Source organism: Hemibagrus wyckioides, linkage group LG25 (genome assembly GCF_019097595.1).
Source record: "Hemibagrus wyckioides isolate EC202008001 linkage group LG25, SWU_Hwy_1.0, whole genome shotgun sequence".
Taxonomy (NCBI): domain Eukaryota; kingdom Metazoa; phylum Chordata; class Actinopteri; order Siluriformes; family Bagridae; genus Hemibagrus; species Hemibagrus wyckioides.
The window spans coordinates 14,024,039-14,051,410 of NC_080734.1; the positions used below are offsets into that span (position 1 = coordinate 14,024,039).

Genomic DNA, 27,372 nt, shown 5'->3' on the forward strand with positions numbered 1-27,372 from the left:
AAACAGACATTAATTTACAGGAAAGGGGAAAATAAAAAAAAATAAAAAATAAAAAAACACAAACCCAGTCCTTGATTTTGCAATGAATGAAATTACCAAGTTGGAAAAGAAAAAAAATGGACTGGGTTGAAAATTCAAGAAGTACTCCAAAGAGCATTGCTTAGTGTGTTAATCTATCCCTCTCAAGAATTGTGAGTCATTTCCAGAGGATGTTCAGCATTTATTATTATACACCGATCAACCCTGAGTGCCTGAATTCTTTGCAGGTTTCTTTTGCTTATTATTACGAGCTATGGTATGCTACATACATATTGGTGCATATTTGTATTCCTTTGTGTTGAGAACATTTTTACAGTTTTTGTTCAACATTGTTTCTGACTCTAATAGCTGGGGAGAACTGACAAAAATTTTAATTACATGGGAAAATCTATATTTCTATTTCAATTAGAAAAAGACATTATGCACAAAACATTAATAGAAAAAAGTTATTTTTCAAACTATGTATCAATTACTGTAATTCCTCTTAATTTCTCTTGAAAGCTAAAATGACAGGCAACGTCAATATTTCATTTTGGCCCAAGAAGAACCTGCTTACATGTAGAGTATAGGAATCAATGATGCACAAAATAAAACAGAAATATACTGAAACAAAATGTAAATATGGTGCCAAATGTGTGTGTGTGTCTGTATGAGAGAGAGAGGGGGGGGGCAGAATGACTGGAGAGTTTAAGAGAATAGATAAAGGAAAAAAAATCTGTGGTGAGAGAAAATGAGAGAAAAATTGAGACAGAAATATTGTCTATGGTTTTCATATTGTTGATGTTCAACAAAGGATGCCATGTAAATCATTTCTTGTTTTTCCATGATCAAAATTGCATTTCAAACCATAAAGCAATTTGCTGTGAGAAAAATGACCTTGACGTGTTTATATGCCAGGCTTGTATTGTGTGTGGACGAATGTTCAACGTTAATGCAAAAGCCAAAAATACCTGTTTGTTGTAATGGGATTCATATGATTGACAAAAATGTGTACGTCAGTGAAACGCTGCTCAGAGCAGATATACATCCTTTTTATTTTTCAGTCTCTGGAGCTATAGACACAATCACTGGGCTTTGCACAGGTGAAAAGAACAGAAGTGTTCAGGAAGTCACGCATTTGCTACCTGGCTTCTGGTAACCTTGTCAGATATGCTAACTGGCAAGGAGAGGAACAAGCACTGCTTTTAAACTAAGATATAATCTCTTTAATTGGCATCAGCTGAGAGATATGTGCAGAGAGATATGTGACGAGCTGTGGGAAGGAAAGCAGGTTTCACAACTCTGCACTCGACTGCTGCCCAGACACATTACTGAAGATGTGAGTGCTTGTCATAGCAGGAGCTCACCTGACCTGGACATGACCCTATCACCCACCTCTGTTCAATATGTACTATTGACCTTTTAAAGCTTATTTGAATTTTATTTTAATATCATTACTGAATACGGCAATGATAAATGTCTTCTCTCTTTCAAAGCAACATAAAAAATCTGATTCATCCTATTATGTTCAGTCTTTTTTTTTATGTGAGGAAGTGAAAGTGTTAAGATTATAATTGTTGTTGGGAAACACAGGATTTTTTAGTCACTAGATTCTTTCTTGCCATCTCTTGCTCACACTCAAATAAAATTGAATTGTACTGATAAAACAAATGTTGGCCTTAGCCCATGATAATGCACCACAGATACCAATTATCTATCAGATAATATAAAGCATAAAATATATCCTGATGTGCTGTTTAATTACCAACACTAATTTACTTAAACAACTTCTCTTTCTGGAAATCTGCTGATCTGATCTTATATATGGATGATGTTCTCTTTTTTTTTGGACAAAGTCCTGGACTGCCAGTTATTAACAAGTAGTAATGACAATGTCAGTCAATTCAGATTAAACACAAACATAGCATTCACAGCATTCATCAAATGTATATGCTTTAGATAAAATAAAATACAGCACGCATTTTCTTCATTAAAGAACCATTTTTGTGGCATTATTTAAACTTTAAAAAATCACTGTGTTCATTACATTGTACCAAAACATGTTCAAGATCATTCTTTCAATATGTATTTAAATACAGCATATTAAGACTTGTATGAAATAGACATAATCTAAGCAATTAACTGATTTTTTTTTCAGGTGTTCACAGACCTCATAAAAGTTTTTCAGTGTGCTTACTGTTTTACTCGAGGTGATCTTAGGCACACTGTAGATTCAAGGACAACTGATTTATTTTTCATTTTTCATTTTTCAATATATTTTTTTTTTTTTTGGTGAACAGTCCTTGGTCTTTTCACCTGTACTGGTTCCTCTTTTCTGAAAGTCTGGTCATTTTTTTGAAAGCAATTTAATGAGGTGATTCTCAAAATTTGAGCTCCCAAAGAGTAGCTTTAAAATGCAGCAAATGCTAGGTTTTTTAATGCTTTACGTTAAATTTTCTTCCTTAAAATCTTATTAAACTGTCTTACTTCTTATAAAAGCTGGCTGCCAGTGAATCTGCTCGCATGAAAGAAATTCAAGACTCAATGCATGCCCATGTGGCACACTGCAATTCTTTTGTATTTTTTGGTATCTTTTTTTTTATTAATCCCTGATGTATTTGCCACTCTCATACAAGCCTGCCTTTATATACACTATTTTGCCCATGGCAAGGTTGTCACATCCAAAATCTAGATAATTTGTCATTTTCTCCCAGCAGAGGTAGATGCAAAAACTATGCATAGCCAAGCCCAGCGATCTACCCTGCAAATTCACATTGCACAGCAAATTATAGACAAATGCCATAATGCACAAAAAAATACAGCTACAAAGCTTAAACTTCCACATTTTTATCAGTAAACACCAGCCAGAATAAACTTTTACACCAGAACAATACTTTGGAAACATTTCATGGAGCAAGTTCGTCTAATAAATACATGGTCCAATAGGTACTGATTGGTTTTGTGTGTATCATGAGTCAATATTTTGTTCATTGTACAACTATTGTACATTGTAGTTTGCATTTCACATCATTAGCAGCTTTAAATGTGCTAAACATTTCTAAAACTGATATAGATGCCTGTCACACTCTGATCAAAAATAATTGACATTAGGGTTTTTATGTTCCCTGTTCAACTTTTTCTACTTTTGTCCACCGAATATCAGAGAAGATGCCATTACCATGCTTGACCATACTGTACACATTCCTGTACTGATACCGTTGTTGAACCAGCAGTGAAATCTTCATCAATACATCATCTGGGATTTTTTTGGCTCATCACTAAATAAAGACAGAAAAACAAAACATGCATAAAGAAAAATTACATAATTTACCCAAACTTTCTGTATGTTTGCCGGTAATGTCATTTTCTGTCCCTCTGGTCCAGAGCCAGGGACCATGTACCCAGCTGACACTGGGTGTCAGCTGGGTACAGCGGACCCACAGAGGTGGGACAAAGGGGAGAAACAGTTTAGACAGCCCACTGACAGGAGAGAATGGTCACCAAGGTAATCCTGAAATTGGAAAGCAGCGAAAAACAACTTAACCTTGAAGGGGGTGGGCATGAATGTTCCCTATGAGCCCCCTGGGGTGGAAGTTTGATGGCAAATGCCTCCAATTTGTTGTTGTGAATGTCTCAATTGAAGCATCTATGGGAGCAGAAACTGTCCAGTGTGTGAGTGTGTAGCCGATTTCTCGAACAAACACACAAACTTGCACAGTCTATTAGCAGGTATAACAGGTTTATCCCATATGTATTCACATAATGGCTCGAACCTCAACACCTGTCAATATGTCCTGTGTATTTACAAGATGACAAAGTGTAGCTTTGTTACCTTTTATTACATGTGTAGAATCAGCTCTGTAATGAAGGTTCTCAGATACCCAGTTTGTACAATATGGGTGAGTTTGAGCATCTTCCCCTCTCCGTCTGTATGCCTTTCAGTTTTCTTGCCTATTTTCGTTTGTTTCCTCACAACTGCCTACTTATTTCTGAGGGTAAGTGTGAGATGGGTGAGATCTCCCTGCATTTTTGTCCTCTTTGTGAAAACACTTGAAGAGGTGCTCTGAGTTGTTCCTGGAGCGATCTCAATATTTGCCCCTCTTCTCAGCAGGAACGCTTTCTCCTCATTACAAGGTGACAAAGTGCAGGCTTTAACAAGGGTCCCTCTGCCCCTCCCCAGCGTTTAGAGCCCCCCATGAAAAAAAGAACATCATTTTAATTATGCAGTCAATCACAATTACAAGCAAATGTTTTCCCTGTTTGGTCTGCCCCTCTTTTCAGTGCTTTGTCCCCAAGCCCACTGTATGCTGGGAGAAAGGCCTCAGCGGTCAATGGGAAGGCTGAGTGGATGTGTGTAAGGTGGAGGCCTATGTCCTACAGCCCACCTCACAGTGTGCTTTGTCAGGGGCAAGGGATGTAAGGGGGAGAGAGGAGGAGGTGCACACATCCGTAGCACATTTACTGAATTAAGGAACACAGTGGGGAGACTTTGGAAGAGAGGCTGCAGGAGCAGGAGGGTGGGGGTGGGGGGGTTGATGGAGGACTTGTTGCTAGGTGACTAACAACTGCTGCATGTCATTTTTTTTCTTGCCCATTTTTACTCTTCAATCCTTCTTTTTGCTTGGATTGCTCCCCCTTCCTTTCCTGCCCACCCTCGCATACCACTTATTCTGAAATAAAGAGGTACAGAGGGGAAAGAAATTGTTCTTAACGTTCCCTTCTCTACTGTGTCCAAAAGAAGGGAGCCAACAATGGTATTCTGAACTGTAGCTCTTTTTACCTACGGAGCCAGCAGAGCAAACATTCAATCACAATTACTCTGTGAAATTTTAAAACAATATATAAATGACAGAGCTTACTCTTCAGACTATTACAGTATTAGAATTTGGCCCACTAGCAACTTTTTAGCTAAAAAAAAATTACATTTTGTTGAATATCGCATCAAGCCTAAAGCTCATTAATGAATGAAGGTTTATGGTTTATTACATAAAGTGACATAATACCTTCCCAGTACATGCCTCCTAATGAGAATCAAAGTATTTTTAAGTGAAACTATGCATTTTTTTCCGCCTAGAAAAGGCGCCACTGTTAGTCACATGACATCAGAATTGCGGCGCTGTCTCCGAGCTTATGGCATGATCTCACATTCTTAAGCCTGACATTGTCTCTCTGCCCAGCCCACTCATGACTGTTCTCATTTACAGAGTGCAGCATAATGTGTCACTCACTGCAGAAATCATGAACAGACCTCAAGATGCTGTACACTTGTTGTACACTGGAGAGCAGGAAGATGTAGAGGCCAGTAGACATTTTGTAGTGTACATACCACAGGATAGTACAGCATAAACTTCTAATTATAGCATCATTTGGACTGGATTTATTATACTGAAGTGAAAGTATACTGTTCCCTCTGAAAGTATTGTAATGGCAAGAGCAACTCTTGTTTTTTTTACTATACACTGAGGACATTGGGGTTTGAAATTATATGATAGATCAAAATGTCTGCTTCAATTTCCTTATATTTACATCTAGATGTGTTAAACAATTTATAACATGCCAACTTTTATACCAGACCCCATTTTATGCCAGACCCTATTTTTCGCTAAGAAAATTATAGGAACAGATAGTCATAAAGGAAATAAAGATGACTCACTGAATTCACCAAACTGCTGCATTCTTCTATTGTGATGCTTTTCCAGGCTTGTAGCGTAGCCTCTTTCAGTTGTGGGTCACCTCTTCAGCAGTTGAAGTGCATGCTAAATTGGGTGAAGGTCTAGGTTAAGTCCAAGCCATGACACTACCACTACTATGCTTGGCTGATGAGCTTGTGTTTTTCTTTCTCCATGCTTTGGCCTTTCCATCAATTTGGTAGAGGTTAATATTGTTTCCACAACTTCTGTCACTCATGTTTTTCTTCTGACTTTCAGATTTATACTGCTGATGAGTTGTTTGCATGTTGTAGTATGGTGCTGATATTTTCTACTCTCAAAATCTTCTATGAACTGTGGATTTAATACCATCACCTTATCTGCCCTGTGGAGGTTGCTGCTGATGCCACTGACTGTTGTTTTGAGGTTTTTTGTCACAGATCTCACAATGTCTCTGTTACCACCTGCTGCTGTTTTACTTGGCCACCCTGTTCAAGTCTGCTTGAACTGCTATGCTCAATACCTATGCAGTAGCTCTGATTGCTTTTCTTTCTTTCCTCAGCTTCCAAATGGCTTGTCTTTTATAGACAGATCTCTGTACTCTTCATGTTGGTTTTTCCTCAAGACCACTGATTAATTAATTGTTTAAACTAATTAATTGTTTAAATAAAGGACACTCCTGAGCAACAAGAAACACTTGCCAGTTACACATTTCAATATTTTTGATCACTTGAAAAATGGTTGGGTTCAAACCAAAGGTCTCATGTTCTAACTTATTTATACCTTCTTCAGTGTGTAGCTAAAGCAAAAGAATTGGCCTTGCTGTTCCAATACTTTTCGAGGGACGGTACTATAGAATGTGTCAAAATCTTAGTTGAAAGCATTGATATAAATGCACTCAGTTATTCAAATGAAATGATTTAACTTTATTAAACTTAAATAAAGTTTTTTTTTCATGTTATTGTAAAAGACATTTTTTTTTTATTTGTTTTAGAGCAATTATGCTGTTTTTGCATCTAAACTCTGTACTCTGTAACACTGTACACATCTTATATGTTCGCTTGTCAAATTATATCTTAAGTTCCTTAAAATGAATTAAAAGATGTAAATAACTAATATTTACCTAATAGACAGCAAGTCGGATTCTACCTAAAGGTAAATATTACCACCTGAGTTGGTTCCAATTTATGTTAGCTACTGGAAATGATATTGGTTTAACTTGGCATTAGTAAAGAAAACAAGCTAATCTGGTTCATATAGTCAGTTAATGTTAGCAAATTAGCAAAATTTACCTCAGTAGACACCTCATTTTATGTGAGTTTTGTTTACTCTAGCAAATCGAAACTTTTTCCTGAGGTAGAGTCATCCTCCAGGTCAACACTCCAGTCTAAAAGCTTATACATATTTAGACGCATGGACAGCTACTGTGTTATCTATATTGTGTAGCAGGAGAGTGTCACAGCAGATGCTAATCTGAACTTTAATCTAGCCTACAGTGTTGGCTAGATGATGGAACAAAAATCCTTTGTGATTGGTAATGAGTACTTTAATGGTAGAAAGTATAAATAAAAATGTAAGGTGTAAAAAATAACCTTTTTTTTTTTTAGTAAAATACTGCGAGTTTTAAATTCAATAACACTTAAGGAAAGTATAAATGCACCAGTTACATTAAAGTATGATTGTATGAAGTACAAGTCACTCAAGTATCACTCAAGTTTTCACCTCAATACTGAGCATCCTTTAAACACACTTAGGAGTTTTTTGCATTATAGGATACAGTTGTACAAGAGAAATTATTTCTCAGTGTCACCCAGAAGATTCTCCCTTGTCTCTGGCTCCTCTCAAGGTTTCCTCCTCATGCCAGCTCAGAGAGCTCATGTATATATATATATATATATATATATATATATATATATATATATATAGTGCATGTGTGTGTATTTATACACACCAATCAGCCATAACATTATGGCCACTGAGAGGTGAAGTGTATAGCTGTGGGATATATTAGGCAGCAAGTGAACATTTTGTCCTCAAAGTTGATGTGTTAGAAGTAGGAAAAATGGGCAAGTGTAAGGATTTCAGCGAGTTTGATGAAGGGCCAAATTGTGATGGCTAGACGACTGGATCAGAGCATCTCCAAACTTCAGCTCTTGTGGGGTGTTCCCGGTCTGCAGTGGTCAGTATCTATTAAAAGTGGTCTAAGGAAGGAACAGTCGTGAACCAGAGACGGGGCCATGGGCGGCCAAGGCTCATTGATGCATGTGGGGAGCAAAGGCTGGCCCGTGTGGTCCGATCCAACAGACTGTTGCTCAAATTGCTGAAGAAATGAATGCTGGTTCTGATAGAAAGGTGCGAGAATCACAGTGCAGGATGCAAAAAGGGGAACAACACCATATTATGCCTGGCCGATGTGTGAGTGTGTATATATAGAGTTGAATTATGTGAGTTTAAATGATCTAACTGTGGAGCAAGTTCCCTTAATTGTTACTGTTATGATATGGTAATATGGTATAGTGATTTACACTATGTAGTATGTTAAAGTAGCAAATATATAAAAAGAGAGGGGAGCAAAGTATGACATTTTGCATGCTCATACTGGGATGTTCTTGATGTTCCAATCCAATAACAAAGTCCAAATGTATCAGATGTACAACAGCTATCTATCTGGGAGTGAAAGCCTACCATTCCCATGATATGAGGCTACTGTGCTGAGCACTGACAGCTATGTGAGTGATTGCCCTCGGCAGATCCAGCCATAATATGGACCTGTATTATTATTTAACAGCAAAGGGCCTTTTCAGCTGTAAGTTGGAAGAGCATAAAACCTTTTAATTTATTAATTTTTTCTTAAAGCTTTGTTTATGCTTGTTAGGCTAAGAGCACAAACACACAAACAATGCAGAATGAAACCTTCCACAGCGTACTGTGTCTGCCAGTGCTGGTTAGTCACTCTCCATTAAGGTAGCCTAGAGCACATGTCAGTCATCCCTGGGCTACCGTTTTGTGTCTTAGGCAAAGAATCCCCAAACACGTAGGACTCTGGGCATTACTCCAGTAAAGCAGATCTGGTATAAAAAGCCTGGTATCATTACTGTTTGGCTATCCTGACCCTCCCTCCTGCCATAGACAAGGGCATGATTAGGCAGTAATGTCTGGTTTATGAGCTTATCCTCCAAGCCACTCATAATTCTCCTTAAGATCCACTGATCATATTAACATGAACCCAGGACCTTTCTCTTCAAATACTTGAATAAGCTTTGTCACGTGTGCCTAATGGGATCATCTCCAAACCTGGGATACAACAGTGTTGCATGTTTTTTGGCATGTGCATCGTTTGATAAATAGATTGTTTACTGTTTGTCTGTGGGACATTTAACTCAAATTCTTAAAGCATAATATCCCAGATTCTGTCTGCTTAGGTACATGATCAAAAGGCCACCTGAGTGAAGATACAAAACAATAAAAACATGCATTTTAATTTTCATGCAAGTTTGTCAAACGCTATCTTCACACTTCTGCTTTATACAGGGTTAAGAACATGATTCCTGAGACAAACAAACAAAATTAAAGCTTTTATTAAGAAAAGCTTCCTTTTGTTTAATGATGCTAAGTTTAGAGTTTATATACAGGTATAGGATTAATTTACTGCAATTAATAATTATACCAGTGGAAGGTCATCCCCAGGATAGTACAACAAAGTGATGATGTGTGTGTGTGTATGACACTTATCCTTGTGTGGGTTCGCCTGTGAACATCATCTCCCCTTTGGCCTTATCTTCTGAGTGGTACAGTACATATAACTCCAGAAGCTCAGCTACACTTAGATGGCATTATTGTCCCACACTGCAGGTCACAGGGGCATGTGTCACTAAGAGGTCAGTCGCCTACAGTCCCAAAAGACAGATTACATTCTTCCCTAAAGTGCTACCTTTCAACACTCACACACTAACACACCTGAATCAGGGAACATGGCTCAGCACTGGACGAAAGGCCAAGGTTTTTTAAGGTGCTTCACATATGCTAATGCTCAGAGAGACCTGCTTTTACAGAATAAGAGTGCTCTTGTATTATGAAATGCAGACACGATGTCCAAGCAATGTTAATCTAACTGGATAAACTGAATTTCAAGGCTCTGTGTGACAGAAATTAGCTCAATAAATATTTATACATGCTAGAATGAAGGATGATGTGAAAGGGTTTTGATCAGTTTTAAAGGTACAAACAAGGAAAGGTCTAATAGCTAACCCTGTTCCTAAACTTCTACCTTTACTTCCATAACATTACCTACAAAGTAAATAGTGCAAATTGTCAATCCAGGACTTTTCACAGATTTAGAAATCTGATTTTATGAATTTGAAAGGCTAAAATCCTGTAGAAGCACTACATTTTCATATTCTTTTTCTATTATTTCTAATTGAAACTTTTTCTAACTGAACACCTCCATGCTTGGCACCTGTTCCAGCTATAGATTTCCTAACTCCAAATTGAGGAAGACCACCTTTACTTGCTAATTGGCTCTGCCAGTGGGTTGTCCAGTGACCAGGTCAGACTATTTTCTCATTTCATTGACACTAATCCTGGCCTTACGAACAGCTGTACTTAATGAGTTGGCTCAGACCCAGTTTATGTGGTTGCCATTGCTGCCTTTACCCTCATGTATGCACATTTGTAAAATGTTTGGGAGAGTTGTTGGTTCCTGAAAGTAAAGGTATTGTTGCATATGAGAAACTCTTACCTTTAAAGGCAATCATTTATTACACTGTCATATTGATATTCTTGATTACCTAGAAGCAGAATTCTAAGCAATTGTTATTTTTGTCAATATTATATTGTGAAAAGAGGCGTTATGGTTGAAAAGAGTTTTTATTTGAGTTTCTATAGACTTCTACTACAGATATCCTGTCAGCTTAAGCAACTTTAGTCATTGTTCTCGAATCTCTCTTTCTTATCAAGGTGTTTCAGTCTGCAGATGCTCTGGTGCAACACTGCAGAATGTTTCCTGTTATTTTTCACACCATTCTGTCCAAAATTCAGAGATTGTTGTGTGGGAAATTCACAGATCAGCACTTTCTGAAATACTCAAACCAGTCCATCTGGTTTGTCATAGAGATCTTACGTTTTCTTCATTATGATGATTTATGCGAGCATTAACTGAAGCTTTAATTGCAAACTGCATGAATGTGCAAGTGCTCCTAATAATGAGGACAGCAAGTGTGTAAACATCAAATATAAACTTTACATATACCGCATTTTCTTGTTAATTTTATACATATTTATTGGAACACAGTATTATTAACCTTAGCAATACCGACCAGGCATAACATTATAACCATCTGCATAATATTGTGTTGGTCCCCCTTATGCTGCCAAAACAGCCCTGACCCGTCATGCACTGTGTATTCTGACACCTTTCTATCAAAACCAGCATTAACTTCTTCAGCAATCTGAGCAACAGTAGCTCGTCTGTTGGATCGGATCACACGGACCAGCCTTCTCTCCCCACGTGCATCAATGAGCCTTGGACACCCATGACCCTGTCTCCGGTTCACCACTGTTCCTTCCTTGGACCACTTTTGATAGATACTGACCACTGCAGCCTGGGAACACCCCACAAGAGCTACAGTTTTGGAGATACTCTGATCCAGTCGTCTAGCTATCACAATTTGGCCTTTCATCAAATTTGCACAAATCCTTATGCTTCCCCATTTTTCCTGCTTCTAACACATCAATTTTGAGGACAAAATGTTCACTTGCTGCCTAATAAATCCCACCCACTAACAGGTGCCATGATGAAGAGATAATCAGTCTTATTCATGTCACCTGTCAGTGCTCATAATGTTATGCCTGATCAGTGTATGTTCAGATTTGTTTTTCATTGTGTCAGTCTCTGTACATTACTAACAACACCCGAAGCTTGAGTTCCCTAAGCCTTTTAGTGATAATAGAATCCAGACGATAATCCTCCCAGATAAGCGTAATAGTTTGATGTCTGGCCTAAAACCGTGACACAAGGAAAAAAGTCTAGCAAGCAGATTTATAGTACAGAACCAGGTAGAGCCATATCAAGCTTCTATATGCTTGTGAAAGCAGAAATGGAGTTATGCTTTTTCAGGCAGAAATGAGAGTGTACTCACCCCCTCTGTATGACAAGCTGACACTTACTGGGTCTGCCAGTCCCTAAGCACAGACATGGAGAGCAGGCATTATGAAACATGCATGGGAGCCACTGCCTCCTCCATTATTCATCAGCTCAAGATCCAAACATGCCACCTTGGCAACAGTACTTTCTGACTTATATTAATCATACATATTATACATGAAAAAAAGACATTGTTAAAGGAGATCCACATTCTGAAGAAAAGGATGTATTGTGTTTGTATGTGTTTTTTGTTTTTGCTTTAGGCTGAGATGTTTTTTTGCACATTTTCTTCTCTGTGAGTCTTTAATCATTGTGCTGGAAATGTGAATTTCCAAAGTATCTACTTTAGAGCACTACTACAGTAGGGCGCTATTAATATGTCTTGCAACTGCTTGTTAGTCTATCCCTGAATTGAGAGTTCTTTAAAATTCACCTGCTTTGAAAAGCTATTATTCATACAAACGTCTATTATAGATTGACCTTGTTATTGGCCAGCTGCACAAGGGACACTTGGTATGCCTATGTCTATTTTGCTACTTTTCATTTTTTACTTTCTGCTATACACATTACAAAAGCTGGGCTAAAAATAACCCACTTTGGGTTAAATTGGAAACCCTCTCCTGGTTACTATATTGACCAATGTAGCATGGGTTGTTTTAACCTAGTGAAGTGTGGGTTACAATGCTGACCCAGTAACTCTCCAACCTGCAATGCAAAAAAAAAAAAAACACATCTCATTATAGGAAGAAATAGACAAGGAAACCGGTTAACTGTGAAGTCTCTGTAATCTCCTGAAACCCAAGCACTTATGCAAATAATTCTTTGTATAAGACCAGTTTTCAAATCAGGAAGCAGTGCCTCTACTTGAAATTGTTGATACAGTGGCCTGAAATTGCATGGCAACTAATTTGTCTCACATACAGGCTCAGGTTATGCCAAGATCCTTCTAGTCAATGTTTTAATTATGTAGTCTCGCAGCAACACTGCATAGTCTGTGTGAAGCTAAGCTGTAGGGAGTGTTGTCAGGCCTCTGGGTCAAGTTACCACAACATAAGCTATAATATAAAAGAAATTCTAGATATACCTGTATAAATATGTACCAAAACATGGATTTTTCCATGTCCTCTTCACACAGACAAACTATTATCAACCAAGCTGTGTCTTTTCTCAGCTTTCTCTCACACTGATATTTATGAATTGAACCAAATGAGCAATTAACGAATTTTTAATGTATTTGTCTGTGCCCACTACAAGGATTTGGTTAAATGCACATGAATGCAAATAAATGCTTGGAAACATAAAATGCAAGTAAACACATTCAGGACGCACACAGTTTCTTCTCCATCTCCCTACATAAAATGTTTTCAGCAGCACAAAATCTGATTGCATACTGCACACAATCAGCTGATTTCACTGATCACTGAAGAAGACAGAGAGACAAGATAATTTAGGTGTCATTTAGGTGTGACCTTCTCCAACTAGTGTACCATAATATTGTTATGTAGTCATCAGCACAGACCAACACTGCTATCCCACTAAAACTCTGAGTTCAGGAGCTGTAAAGGTTACATTATGTGTATTTCATTAAACACCAATGGCACTGCAGTAAAAACTGGCTGTGGACAATTATAGTTTAAGAAGAGCAAAATTAGATGTAATGTCCAGGTGCTGTATATGCAAGCACAAGAGCTGAAAATCATAGTCAAATATGCATAGAAATTGAGTCAAAAACAAGCATTTTAAAATCATTTGGCTATTCACTCTCACAGGCATGAAATACCATACGAAAATGTCAAAGGCATTAAAAATTATAAAAAGGAAAATTAATAACTAGGACATCACTGGTCAGAACTGTTACATGTAAAATACCATATAAATGCCTAGGTAAAAGAAGACCCTAATTTCACTGATTCACAGGGGATAACATGCTACAGTATAATTTTTTTAACATAGCATTGCGGTTACAAGAATTGGAGTAAGACCACAGAGGATAGATAAAGTGAGTAAAAGGTGACAAAAAAGGACAAACAGTACACAAGATTAGGAGTCAATATGCAGCTTTAACATACACAGCAGAAAAGCTGGGGATGTGGTAGCTTAGTGGTTAAGGCATTGGACTACTGTATTACTTACTTATATTAATTCAATCAGCTATAACCTGCTGCACCTGGCCACACCCCTTTATAAAGCCCTCAATTCATCACTCTGTGCACAGAGGCAACATTGAGCTCAGAGTTAAGAGATCTGATTTTGCAATAAATATTTGGGTCATTTAAGAGTTTCTCTATTATAATTTGGTGCCTTTAAGTCATTTTGAGTTAAATATGAATGCTCTAGACCTCACAACATGCCATCTAAGCACTATTACTCTCACATGCAAACAGCCCTATAGATTAGATAAGATAAGATTATTATTGTAAGATAACTTCTGCCGAGGCATTCGAGGTTTGTTTAGCTGGTAGGCTGTAACATGCACTTCTTCATCCTCCCCGCTTTCGCACTTGATTCCCTTAACTATATATCTTGCTTTAGAGGACAAACCTGTCCTACATTGTGCCTCTCTCATGTTCATGTTGGAACTCCATATATATGTATGTATGTATAACGGAGGACAAAACTATCGTGCCTTGTCATTCCCATTTTAACCTAGATGTGTGAAAATCTGGAGAGACACATGAACTTCCACTATTCACTAGCTGTATATCATGTGTCACACACAATAACGTCTCAGCTGGATTCTGCTATAAGTTCTGTAATGAATCGGCTGACTTATTAACTAGCTTCAAACCAAAACAGAGGGAAAATGCCAATAAGAGTGCTAAAAATACATCATGTTTTAATCCTTTTTCCTCCCATGATCTTTATTTACTCTCTTCTCTGACTGGCTGCTGGCTCTACTGGTTCTGTCACAGTATAATCAGGAGTCTTCATGTATGCCAGGAATACATGTATGCCACAATACATAGGGACTCACAGCAGCTCAATAGTTTTAAAATTCATCTTATTATGAAATATTTTGTCCCCTTCTGACTGTCCATAAAAGAAAACAACAACAATAGCAACATCAACAGCAAACGTCCAACATACTCTAGGATTTAGGTTTCTATAAAACTAAATAATATTTCAAAATATCACCTAGCCTTGCTAGTTTATTAAAAGACTTATAAAGTACTTTTAGAGCACTCCTTCATGTATCAATATATCATGGCTGAGATGACCACTAATTTTTGTTTCTCTATTTATGCACAAATTTGGATGTGTCTTTGGGTCATTATCATGGTGAAAGATTATATTCATACTCCATCTTCACAAGTTTGAACCTCAGGTTACACTATCCTAGATCTCGAAAATTCATGATGTTTTCAATCTTCGGTACTTGTTGTTGATCTTTGTTGATGTTGATCCCTACGTGTGTGAGGGGTCACAGGTTTTATGCTGGATGCCCTTCCTGACACAACCCTCCCATTTCATCTGGGCTTGGGACCAACACTGCATCCAGTGGCTGGGGTTTGGGCACTGGCTGGGAATTGAACCCAGGCCTTCCACATGGTAGGCGAGAAACCTTCCACTGAGGCACCAGTGCCCTGAAAGAGCTTCTGAACTACTAGTGAAAAATCAGCCGCGAATCAACAGTTATTCACCTTCATCTTTTACGCTGGGTATCAAATGCTTGTTCTTGAATGCAGTCAACATTTTTTTCCAAACACGCCGATAATGTGCTCAGCTAGAATACTCTGGTCTCATCTGGCCACGATTCTAATGACAAGTTCAAGCTATGCAATTTATGGTACACATTCAGAAAGGGCTTCTTTTGTGCAACCTCTTTAAACATTTATTTGTTAAAATGGAAGTGTTTTCTAACATTTATATTGCCAAACATCTATTCCACCCTGTAATTCTGAAGCTGTAAGCTTTTGGTTCTCCTTTGCCTACTTCTCAGTGTGCATGAGAAAGGTTTGGTAGGTTGGTGATGTGTTTATTTCTTGGTAAACAATTTCAAATGTTTTTGAAACCTTTTCACGGCACAGATTGATTTTAATGGCCATTTTTAGATGCTTACAGATTTTATATCCATTGCATGTGTAAAGCTTTTTAATAGTTTGTTTTTATCCTTCTTTTTTAAAAATCACAATTTGTTTTTCATGTACTCCAATAGCTTTCTTTGTGCTAATAATTCTGGCAAATATAGGTTTCACAGAAAATAGCATGATTCGCTTTAATAATTACAAAGGAATGTACTTTCTCATATTGTATGAGTGGGAATTTTTATTTTATTTATTGTTTATTATGTTAATTTTATTTCTTTTGGTTGTTGCTTTAGACTATGTCTACTACTATATTAAAATGTGATTATGGTCAGCTTAAAAAAAAACTGTGCAGGCTATTGGTGTTTGTCCAAGGATGAAGTTCAAACAAAATAATAAGCAACCTTTTGACCTGTTGCAGACAGTCATTTTAGCAGACCAGTGTTGCAACTGGTTCTAGATTCGAGAGCTACTTGTAAATTCTTATTGTGTTGGGAAAAAATAATATATGTGGACATTTGTCATCTTTGTATTATAGACTTTAGGAATACCATAATACAACAATAAACTGAATTTGAAATATTCCAAATTTTGGGAATAATAATAATAAAATAAATAATTAAGTAAATTAATGAATGAATGAATGAATGAATGAATGAATGAATGAATGAATGAATAAATAATAATAGTTTAGTTCCAGATAGAAGCATTGATTTTCATTAATTTATTCATTCATATTGAATAGCCATTTTAGACACCTATTTATTGCTATCATCTATTTATTGCTATGATCGATCTTTATACATAACAAAAAAGTTTTTTCTTTCTTTTTTTCCACTAAATGAAGTAGAATGCAAAATCATCCCAAGTCATATATATAAAAAATTATATATATATATATGCCACTGTAACACCTAGCGTGATAGATAAATAACACGTTTAGCTTTTAATTATGTGTTAAACATCTTTCAGTTGTCTTCATGAATTGTCTTCGAGTTCTGGGGAAAAGGGCTTAGCTTGAAGTCAGGAAGTGATTGTCAAGCACAAATGAATGGGAAACAAATCTCCCAAATGATCCTCTAATCCTGAGAACTAACATGCTTGTGTTTGGAGAGAAATCATGGCACATGTAGGTCTATAGAGAAGAAAATCCGAGTCGGATTTACGACTTTGAAGAGTCGTTTATGGCAAAGTGACTCAAAAAAAATGTTGTTGACATTCAGTGAAGATTCGGCGAGTCCTTCCAGTGTATTATTCTCACCTCGCGCCCAGTGATAAAGGGATCCACCTCAACCCTGACCATGATAAAGCGCTTTCTGAACGAAAGCCCGAACTAACGAATGAATGAATGAATGAATGAATGAATGAATGATTTATTTTTCAAGCCGGATTCATTTGCAGCCAAATCCGCATTTCGGATACATTTAAGAGTTCTGTTTTAAAGTTGGTGTGTTAAGTTAAAGTGTTTCTAAAGCACATTCATAAAATATTCCCTTTAATGAGTGACCTTGGGCTTTCCGTCGTTGGTCCTCCAAAGGCAGAAATCTCATGACAATGACAAAATAATAGGTCTCGAGACACTGTCAATTATTCTAAGGCTAGAATTATTTCATTCGCGTTCGAGTATTTGACTATGATTAACGAATGAGCTTTCTGTTCGCCTCGGGCGATTAAAAAGCCATAGTGACCGAAAAAATGTACAAAAATAGCATTTGATTAGCTGTTGTTGAAATTATTGTGGAGGGATGGCTCACAATAGCCTAATCATTTTTGTTACAAGGTTGCTATGCTTTTATTCTGCTATCCTTAAGAGTGTCACACATATTTTTCAAATGTAGCTACAAGAGATTACATGAAATATGACTAGATTATTATTAACGTTTTATTCGGTCATACAGTCTAGATTTAGTTTGTAGACTACATTTGAAATGAATTATTTATCAAGGCATTAGCCTAGTTTCATTTCGATTGCACATCTTCTCACGTAAGGTGTAAAATATTAAATTTTCCTGTAAAAACAAATAAATGATAGGATACATAGGATTTAGTATTCTTGTATTGTAAAGAAACCTAGTAGTTTTGAACAGCCTCCGAGCAGTTTATAAAAGGGGCCTTTTTCTCTTAATAATAATAATAATAATAATAATAATAATTATTATTATTATTATTATTATTATTATTATTATTATTATTATTATTATTATTATTATTATTATTACTATTACTATTATTATTATTGTTGTTGTTGTTGTTGTTGTTGTTGTTGTTGTTATATAATAATAATAATAAGAAGAAGAAGAAGAAGAAGAAGAAGAAGAAGAAGAAGAAGGAGAACATATTTCTAAATAATAACAATAACATTCTAAATCATAAGGATAAACATAATACTTTTAAATTCTACTATCTTTTATTATAACAATATATTTTTTACAATACACTATTTTTATAATAATAATAATAATAATAATAATAATAGTAGTAGTAGTAGTAGTAGTAGTAGTAGTAGTAGTAAATAGTGCTGTTGTGCCTATATGAAGTGTAAATATATACATATATATATATATATATATATATATATATATATATATATATATATGTGTGTGTGTGTGTGTGTGTGTGTGTGTGTGTGTGTGTACTAATTGTCACTGATATAACACTAAGAATGACCATAAATTTGTTCATTATTTCGGCATAAACGGTGGCTTCACTTGCGGAGCTGCGGCTCATTCATGATGCAGAAAGGGCCCGGGGGTTTTCTTCAGCTGAACTCTGTGGATCTGCGAGCACAGTATCAGGGGCTTTCCGTTAGAATGAACTTTCTACTGTATCCAGCCGTGAAATAATCTGACCCGACACTTCAAACCATCTGCGCTATCTATCCGCCGTGTTCCTTACCGTCTCATCTCGGTCACAAAGCGAGCTGTGGCTGACACTAAACTGCGGCTGTCCGCCCGACGAGCTGGACCTGACACGATTTTCTCATTATCTATCTTTCTATCATCTAACAGCACGGCTGCACCTTCCTGCAAACGCTCAGGCACCGTGTGAACTAGGACTATCTGGATATTCAGATATTTTCCCAACAATCAAAACCAAAACCGGCTGAAGTTAATTACCTGTAGTGCATACCCAGGCGTTTTAGGCCTAGGTTATCACTATATACCGATACAAACTGTATACCACTGTGTGCTTTAAATCTGACTGGCCATTGAATTTGCTCTTGACTGTCGACCTTTTAAGCTGTCCGTTTTAATTTAATACATAATTGAGCCTTGATTTGTTCTTCCATATCGTCAATCTGACGTCATTACGTCTCGTTTGCTAGTACAGTTCATAAACCAGAAAGATGAACTGGTTTCTTATCCTATGTCATTTTATTCTAGCAGTTTCTACCTGGTCGGTGGGTTTTGGACGTGGTTTCTACAAACGTATCAGATGTGAACTGCAAAAGGAACAGTCTCTCTGTCGTCTCACATGTGTATTGGGCCGCGCTATGAAAAAGACCATGTGTGACAGCTGAGATCTGCTTTTGACAGACAGGCTGTTCCGTGGATTAAACAAGATTTATACCGAAGACAGTTCTCTGCAATATTCTGTCCAGAAGCTATTAGCTAAACATTATAGAGGCTACACCGAAACACAACGCAGTTAAATGAAGAAATGTACACAAAATAAAGATTGGCCAGGAATGCAGAAACGCATTGGGAGATGCTGAAAGGTGCTGAAAGGTGCTGAAATCTATTTGCACCCTATTCCACGTGATTGGCACAGCTTGACAGTGATTGACAGGAATTCATGGCAACTACGCAATCAATCTGCCAGGTCCAATAGAAAATCAGACAAGGACAGAGCGTCTTTTCCCCCTCCTCAAAAATATCGCCGCTCCTGCGCTATATTCTCGCTCACTCCAGCTCTCCATATTGCCTTCCGAGGCTGAGACAGTCGGCCAAGTGTGGCACCATCCATTTCTGCTCAGCATCATCTAACGGCTTGTCTCCTTTCTCCGCCATTGCTTTTCTGCCTGTCTGCATTCGAGAGGGAGTGAGACGAAGAGGCACCATAACGCGACACAAGTGTTCGCGAGCACGAAAGACGGAGCACCTCGAGGCGGGGAAAAAGTGCAGCCTTCATGTTTCAGTTGCCAATGCTGAATTTCAGCCCCCAGCAAGTAGCGGGGGTGTGTGAGACTCTGGAGGAAAGCGGCGACATCGAGCGCCTCGGTCGGTTCCTGTGGTCTCTGCCTGTGGCGCCCGCCGCCTGCGAGGTACTAAACCGGAACGAGTCGGTGCTGCGAGCGCGCGCCATCGTGGCCTTCCACACTGGCAACTTCCGCGAGCTTTACCACATCCTGGAGAACCACAAATTCACCAAAGACTCTCATTCGAAACTGCAAGCTCTGTGGCTTGAATCGCATTACCGGGAGGCGGAAAAGCTCCGGGGCCGCCCGCTAGGGCCGGTAGACAAATACAGGGTGCGGAAGAAGTTTCCACTGCCCAAAACTATTTGGGACGGAGAACAAAAGACGCACTGCTTCAAAGAAAGGACCAGACATTTGCTGCGAGAATGGTATCTGCAGGACCCTTATCCGAACCCGAGCAAAAAGAGGGAGCTTGCACAAGCCACAGGACTTACTCCTACTCAAGTGGGCAACTGGTTTAAAAACCGAAGACAAAGGGACAGAGCAGCAGCCGCAAAGAACAGGTGTGTTCTTCTATCAACTATCAATAAACAAGCACATGTCTTTTGTGCAGACATATTAGGCATGACTTAAAATGGTTTAAGCTCTTAAGCTCTCCATGTACACAACTGAGATGTTTGCCTACTACTAGTACTACTACTACAACTACTACTACTACTACTACTACTACTACTACTATTATTATTATTATTATTATTATTATTATTATTAATTACACCCTCTTGAAATACTATAAAATCCAGTGTGACTTGTGATGTTATAAACTAAAGACATTGTTATTGCTATTTAAAATAAAATAAATATTATTTAATAAGCTTTTAAAAATGATAGCATGACGAAAGTTCAGCTTTCTAATATTTCCAATACATCGGCCTATTGCAGTATTTAGTAGAAATGAAAAGGCCGCAACAGAAACACCATAATGGCAGACAGCTTATTCATTATCATATTCAATAAATAGAAGTTAAATAAAATGTTATTTCACTGCGGCCTAGCTGTGGTATATTTATGCTTTTGACAGTTACATAGAGATTAATGCTAATGAGGTGCTACGCGTTTGTTTTGCTTTATTTTACATTATGCTTGATCTCTTTGTTCCAGATCAACCCAGCTGCCCAATCTTTTGTAGCTTAATGCAGGCAGTAATGCAAAAATATTTATTATATATATGTATTTAAAATTCCACCACACTCCAAATGTTTTTTTTAACATAATTCAATCCATAAACGTTTTAAAATGATTAAACCACGACATTCTTTTGTATAGGTCTACTAAAAAAAAATCATGCAAACGTTAAATAAAATAGCTCGTGTTACTGAAATTTCTCAGAGGCTCGTGCTGTGATACACGGAGCTCTTCCGGGGCATCCCGCTAGCTCGACGGTTTATGTTGTCTTACATCATTCTGCATCAGCGTGTGTTTACACAAACATGCTCAAAACTAAACATATTGACCCTGAAGAAAATGAAACACGTCTTGCAGGATGCACTGTTTTTTTGTTTGTTTGTTTTTTAACAGATGCCCGCGCGTGTAGGCACACATCTAAACCTTTATTGTTTCCCCCGAAAAGGTTACAGCAGCAGGTGTTGACTAACGGCTCGGTTACGGCGGAGGACGGCGCCGCGGATCGGCTCGGGAACGCGTCCAGCCCGGAAGCCGGCCTGTCAAGCCAAGCTGCTGCTTCCGCCATCTCCATCACGTCGAGTGACAGCGAATGTGACATCTAACGCCGCGGCACGAGCCTCCCCGCGGGAGCACCACGCAAAAAATTAACACATTAACGAAGGAATTGGAGACAGACAATCATCAAGACAAACAAGCACATCGGTGCCTGCCTTAACGTATTAAAGGCTATGTTTTTGTTGTTATTGGATGGCTGTCAAAAGAGCCAGAGATAAACGGAATGCTCTATCTTTAAAAAAAAATGTATTTATCATTTTTTTCCATAACCAAGTGTGAATACACGAGGAGACTCGCGGGAATAGATAGAGAGAGAGGGAGAGAGATCCTCCTGCCCGTGTTCAAATTACATTAATCGAAATCGGACACGTGGGAGAAATATGAACAAGGCAAAACAACAACCCTTTTTTGTTTGCTTTCAGAAGGACTTCATGTTGAGTCGACATTTTTTCTAAGATGTTTACGTATTAAAATTCGTGGCTCTAATAGAAATGTTGATTTGCTTGCTTTTTTTCCAAGTCCGGTTGTTTTCGTGTAAATCGTTGGGCTTTTAGAGTGCGATGAATAGTGGACATATGTTTGATTTAATTAAGGACGTTAAGTTAATAAAATGTTTGATGATCAAAGACGTATTGTCATTAATACTCCAGGTTATTATTATTATTATTATTATTATTATTATTATTATTATTATTATTATTATTATTATTATTATTATTGCTGCTGCTTGCATCTCTTAAAATAAGACAAATAAGGCAAAGCCATATATTTAGCTTTTTTCGTTTGTTTGTTTTTACTCGTTTGGATAAAATGTAGGTGGAGCATTCATGTGTAATCACAAACATTGTAAACACTTGAATTTACCCCCATTTTATAGAAATCGACCGTGTCTTTTCAGTCGCCTTAATTATTTGCAAGGCATTTCAAATTAGGCAACACACACACATACAGTCCAATTAATGTGACTTGAACGCCTCACGATACGGGTTTAAAACGATGACAGTGCATGTGCAAATCTGTTCCGTGAATGCTGTAAATCTGACTCTTTGTTTAGATGTGCACATTACTGGAGCCTTTGCTTCGGCGTTGTTAGAGTCCATGTTCTGTGTGTGGTTCATGCATGGGCGTTAATGGGTAAATGTGGGCTATAGTGGTGATACCTTACTGCGTGTCTGCTCGTGTTAACTGTAGCGTTGTCGCCATTGCGCACCCTAATTCTCTCTGACAGGAGAAGGTCAGCCAAAGGGCGCAGCGCCTCGGTTTCAACACGAAAAGGCTGAATACACATCACTAATAGAAATTCCATAATCCTCACGCGCAAACTGTAGGCTTTGTCAATCTTGGGATATTCTTTTCATGGTTTGCTATTTTGTTAGAAACAAATAGTTCATGCGTTATTTTGTTGGATCTTCTGCACTTTATTCTAAACAATGCTACGGATTCTTTTTTTTATAATATAAAATTATTTTATACCATTTGTTTGTCATAAGACATGTTACACTAGTATTTTCTATCATGAATATTTTGCATTTGGCAAGCATAGAAAACCTATATCCGTTGTCCAAACGAGGCTGTACATTTGAGACCACAATGTTTTCAAAGGTACACTGTGATTTATTTAACACTAATACGCTTCACTGTTGCAAACACCTATTTAATATGGGATTTATTTTACTACTGGTTCCGAGTAACTGAATGTACAGGAATAGTTTTAGCATAGCTCACTATATTTACTATGGCAGTTCATCCTAGTTATGCTAATTTGTTTAGTAATTCAACCATTCTGAATCCGCAAAAGCCTGTTTTTCGTTTGTGCATCGGCATCTGAAGACATAGACAAATCTAGGAAAGTTCACAGTTTATCACTATCCAGAGTATAGGCTGGTAAAACATTAACTGGTCATCTAACCCTGACTCAGAGAATAAGCAATGTCGCGACAAACTTCATATAATACCTCATTCTTCCTGTTGCTGAAGTTCATGTTCAATTATGCGTGTGGTTTATTTCTTTCTGACATAGGCCTAAGTCATAACACACAGCAAGAGCTTCTTTTATCTCCCTTTTGTTACTGGAATGGGTGGCAAGCTGTGGCAAACTAATTGTCACTGCGACGTAAATGGAGGAACAGTCGAAGTAGGAGAACGAAGAGAGAAGCTCATTGAATTTGTTCAGGGACAAAAGCAGAGAGGTTAGCTGAAAAGAGTGTTTCTGGCAGTCAATAAGGCTGTCAAACTGTTCAGCGCTAATCAGCGGTAATGATGGCCTCTCAAGCCCAACGGGAACAAAAAGCCTTCAAAAGTTCTGGGATGGGGTGAAGAGGAGGGGGTGTAAAAAAGCATTGTAAGGAAAAAAAAATCTAGTCTACCTGGCTAGCTGGAAGTTTTACCACACACTACTAGTACTACAAAATCTACTACTGCTATTACTAATATTATATAATAAAATTAATGTAATTATTCTTCGATATGTGTGCGTATAATAATAATAATAATAATAATAATACAATTGTTATTATTATTATTATTAGTAGTAGTAGTAGTAGTAGTAGTAGTAGTAGTATTCCATGCTAATGATAACATCATAATTGGATTTACGTCTCCAAAACTCAACCATGTCATGTTTTTTCCACTTCATATTTTTTCCTCTTCCAATAGGAACTCATTTCCCAGGGACTATAATGGACTGTACAAATTGCTTCCGAAAATTAGCCTGCAGGTTACTCATTATCACTCCAACTTGATGTTCACTGTTGTTTACAGTATGTTGCATTGTACCATGAGCCTTATTTCACGGAACCTTTTTGTCTGAAATTCTTATAGCCAGCTTGGTTCAAAAAGACACAATGCGGGTTGTGGTGTTGTACATCACGCACCGCTGATGTTCAATTCAAATCTCGGATCTTTTAAGTGAGGTGATGCAAATAGACATTTTAACATTAGAGAAAAAAAGCAGGATTTGTTATATGTTTTTGGCCTCATATGAAATCAAACAGGGACGTAATGACAAGTTGTCCACATAAATTAGCATCTGCAGTTAGGATGTGCTGGACACATTTTGTTAGTCTGACAATGTGTAATATCCTATTTGAGAGGTTGTGTTATGTTAAGCACTATGAATTTGACGCTCCTCGTATAGTTTTATTGTGAAACTGTCTTGGTAATCTTCACTCTTGTTTTTATCTTGTAGAATCTGTACTCAGGAACAGAAACTGTTCAACCCGAATTTCTCTGTGTTATTGTCATTAATGAAATTATTTAGAGAAAAACGACAAGCACTGTTAGGAATCTACAATATGCGCTGACAAGACAAGTTGACCACCGAATTAGTTATTAGTTATTAATCAGGCTTAGAAACTATTAAACTGATAATCTCATGAAGAATTTTACAAAATTAAACCAGTCCCAAATAGAGCATATCTTCCCACTGCCACACGACTTATACATTAAACTGGTGACACTGGAGTCCCTTTTTTTACCCAAAGTGCTCTCTACCTACCTCAAGGGCAAAGCAAATTACACTTAAGTCGTTCTGTCTACCTAAGTCTCTTACCTTAGGCCATACAGAAAACGCCACACAAGACCTTACTATTCTGACTCCTTATTAATTGTTGCTTAACTGTAAATTTCCCAGTTTTAACATATGTCTGGCTTCAGATGCAGACAGCATTGAAAACATAATGATAAGTCAAGTGAGCCAACTTCCATAAAGACTCACGTGCTTTCTACAGATGGGTTCTATAAGAATCTAAGTTGGCTTTACATAAAGCCACTTCAGCTGGAGTTGTAACGCATAGTAATTAACGGATGATATGAAGGTCTTATTCTTCTGAAGACGTGAACGTCTTTTGATATGTATTGCTTAAAAGAATGTACTGTCCTGAGATTACTCCAGGAAAGAAAACGCGTTGAAGCAATTGTGGTAGACTTAAGGATTTGTAGCACGTGCCTATCAGTTTTAGGCGCCATTATACTTTGCGTTTTGTGCTCAGACAAATATAGTGCAATTTATACTCTTTTTTTTTTAAATTCTACTTAAGCCTGCAACTTTGGTGCTCATGTGCTATAGCTAACAGGTCCGGCTGATTATTTAATTTTCATTTATTTACTTTGCTGTTTTGTGTAACTGTTCATATTCATTTTTTTTTATCAGAGAAACCTGATTTTTTTCATTCTGTTAACAGCTTTCATGCCTCAGTATATTAAAGGAAGTATATTAAACCAGAGTCAGTTGCCACGTTAAGCCTTTTCCATATAACGGTTTTCTATGGGAACAAAACGCTTAATGCGTAATTAAATGCGTTGGGTTCTTATTCTGGGCTCATATGCTTGTCTGTACATAGTATAGTTTATTAATAATGTGTTCACCGAGTTTGGTGTGTTTACAACACTGTTTTAATGCATTAAGCCACGTTAAGCGTTTTTCACGTTGAGCGTTTTAGAATGTCCCAAGTGTTTCGATATTAGATATACTAAGATCAGGAAATCTTAAGTCAGGAAATGGCAATAAAAATGCCTCAAGATAGTCAAATCCAAGGCAAAGATTAGGTATTTTGGTTAAGGCCAGGTTTGCGTAGCATAAAGCAGTGATTATTTTCATATCCCATGAAATACCGAGATTTTCCAGACAAATCGCCAAATGCGGACCAAACTAGGACTTGCGACAATGACCACTGCTACTTTAGAGTGAGCGGCTCTGAGACTTGTCCCCTGTGTGTATCACCTACGTCACACCAGTGGTCACTTTTAGGACAGGAGAATATCGATTGAACTGAGGAATTAAGCATTATTTATATGCGATTTCAAATTTGCACACCCAGTTTTCTTCAACGACCCGTATATCATCTTAATCTCTAGCTACCGGTTGTGTCAGCACTCGTGTAATATTTATCATATTTTGAAAAATCAGCACTTTCACTGTTTTTCAAAAGCCATAAATGGATGGATAAACTGACCCAGTTCGATAGCATACAGTCTCTAGCTAGGTGAGAGAACAACAAACCACAGAGACACGTAAGGAGTACTATGGAGGCCTAAACAAAGATATTTTATTTCAGTATTATTGAGTGCGAACACTTGATAGCACATTTATTCGCTCACAATAATTCTCAAGTAAAGTACAAATAAGTAATTAAGTATTGTAATTAAGTATTGTACAACTGCTCAAATATTGTCCATCCATAGCCTATAGGTTGTAGAGAGGGGCCGGTAATGCTATTTTTAATCACTGGGTGGGTCGCTTGTGAAATGGATTCTTGTGAAATAAATGGTGAATGGAAAATGATCCTGAAAAAAATGTTGAATGTTGTGATGTTCATTCCCGTTGGCGCGTGTTCTTAGCGGTATCTTGGACCCTTTGATTGAAAAAATCAGTGTGAATTCTCAGCTCAGATATTATAACCTTTGTGGAGTAGCGCGCTCTCTACTGGTGAAACCATGCTGAAAAGAAAATGGAAAAACAACTACCACATGCTAAAATGTAGAATGATGCCATCCAGCTCGAGCCCATCATCCTTACTACTCAGCTAAATCGATCAATAGATGATAAAAGTTTTGTAATTGCCTTAATGTTTCTTAGAAACACATAATCTACAATATTGAACGAGTAGCTGGTAAGACTGAGCTAGATTTTTCAGCATGGACCTTTCAACATCTAATAACGTG

General features: G+C 37.5%; 1 protein-coding gene across 1 annotated transcript; it reads left to right on the forward strand.

Annotated features, from left to right (window-relative positions):
* Nucleotides 1-19,258: 19,258 nt before the first annotated feature.
* On the forward strand, nucleotides 19,259-22,356 carry six6b (SIX homeobox 6b). Its single transcript, XM_058379344.1, has 2 exons — nucleotides 19,259-20,534; nucleotides 21,602-22,356. Exons 1-2 carry the CDS (start codon nucleotides 19,963-19,965, stop codon nucleotides 21,756-21,758), a joined length of 729 nt encoding a protein of 242 aa, XP_058235327.1. The 5' UTR covers nucleotides 19,259-19,962; the 3' UTR covers nucleotides 21,759-22,356.
* Nucleotides 22,357-27,372: the final 5,016 nt, after the last annotated feature.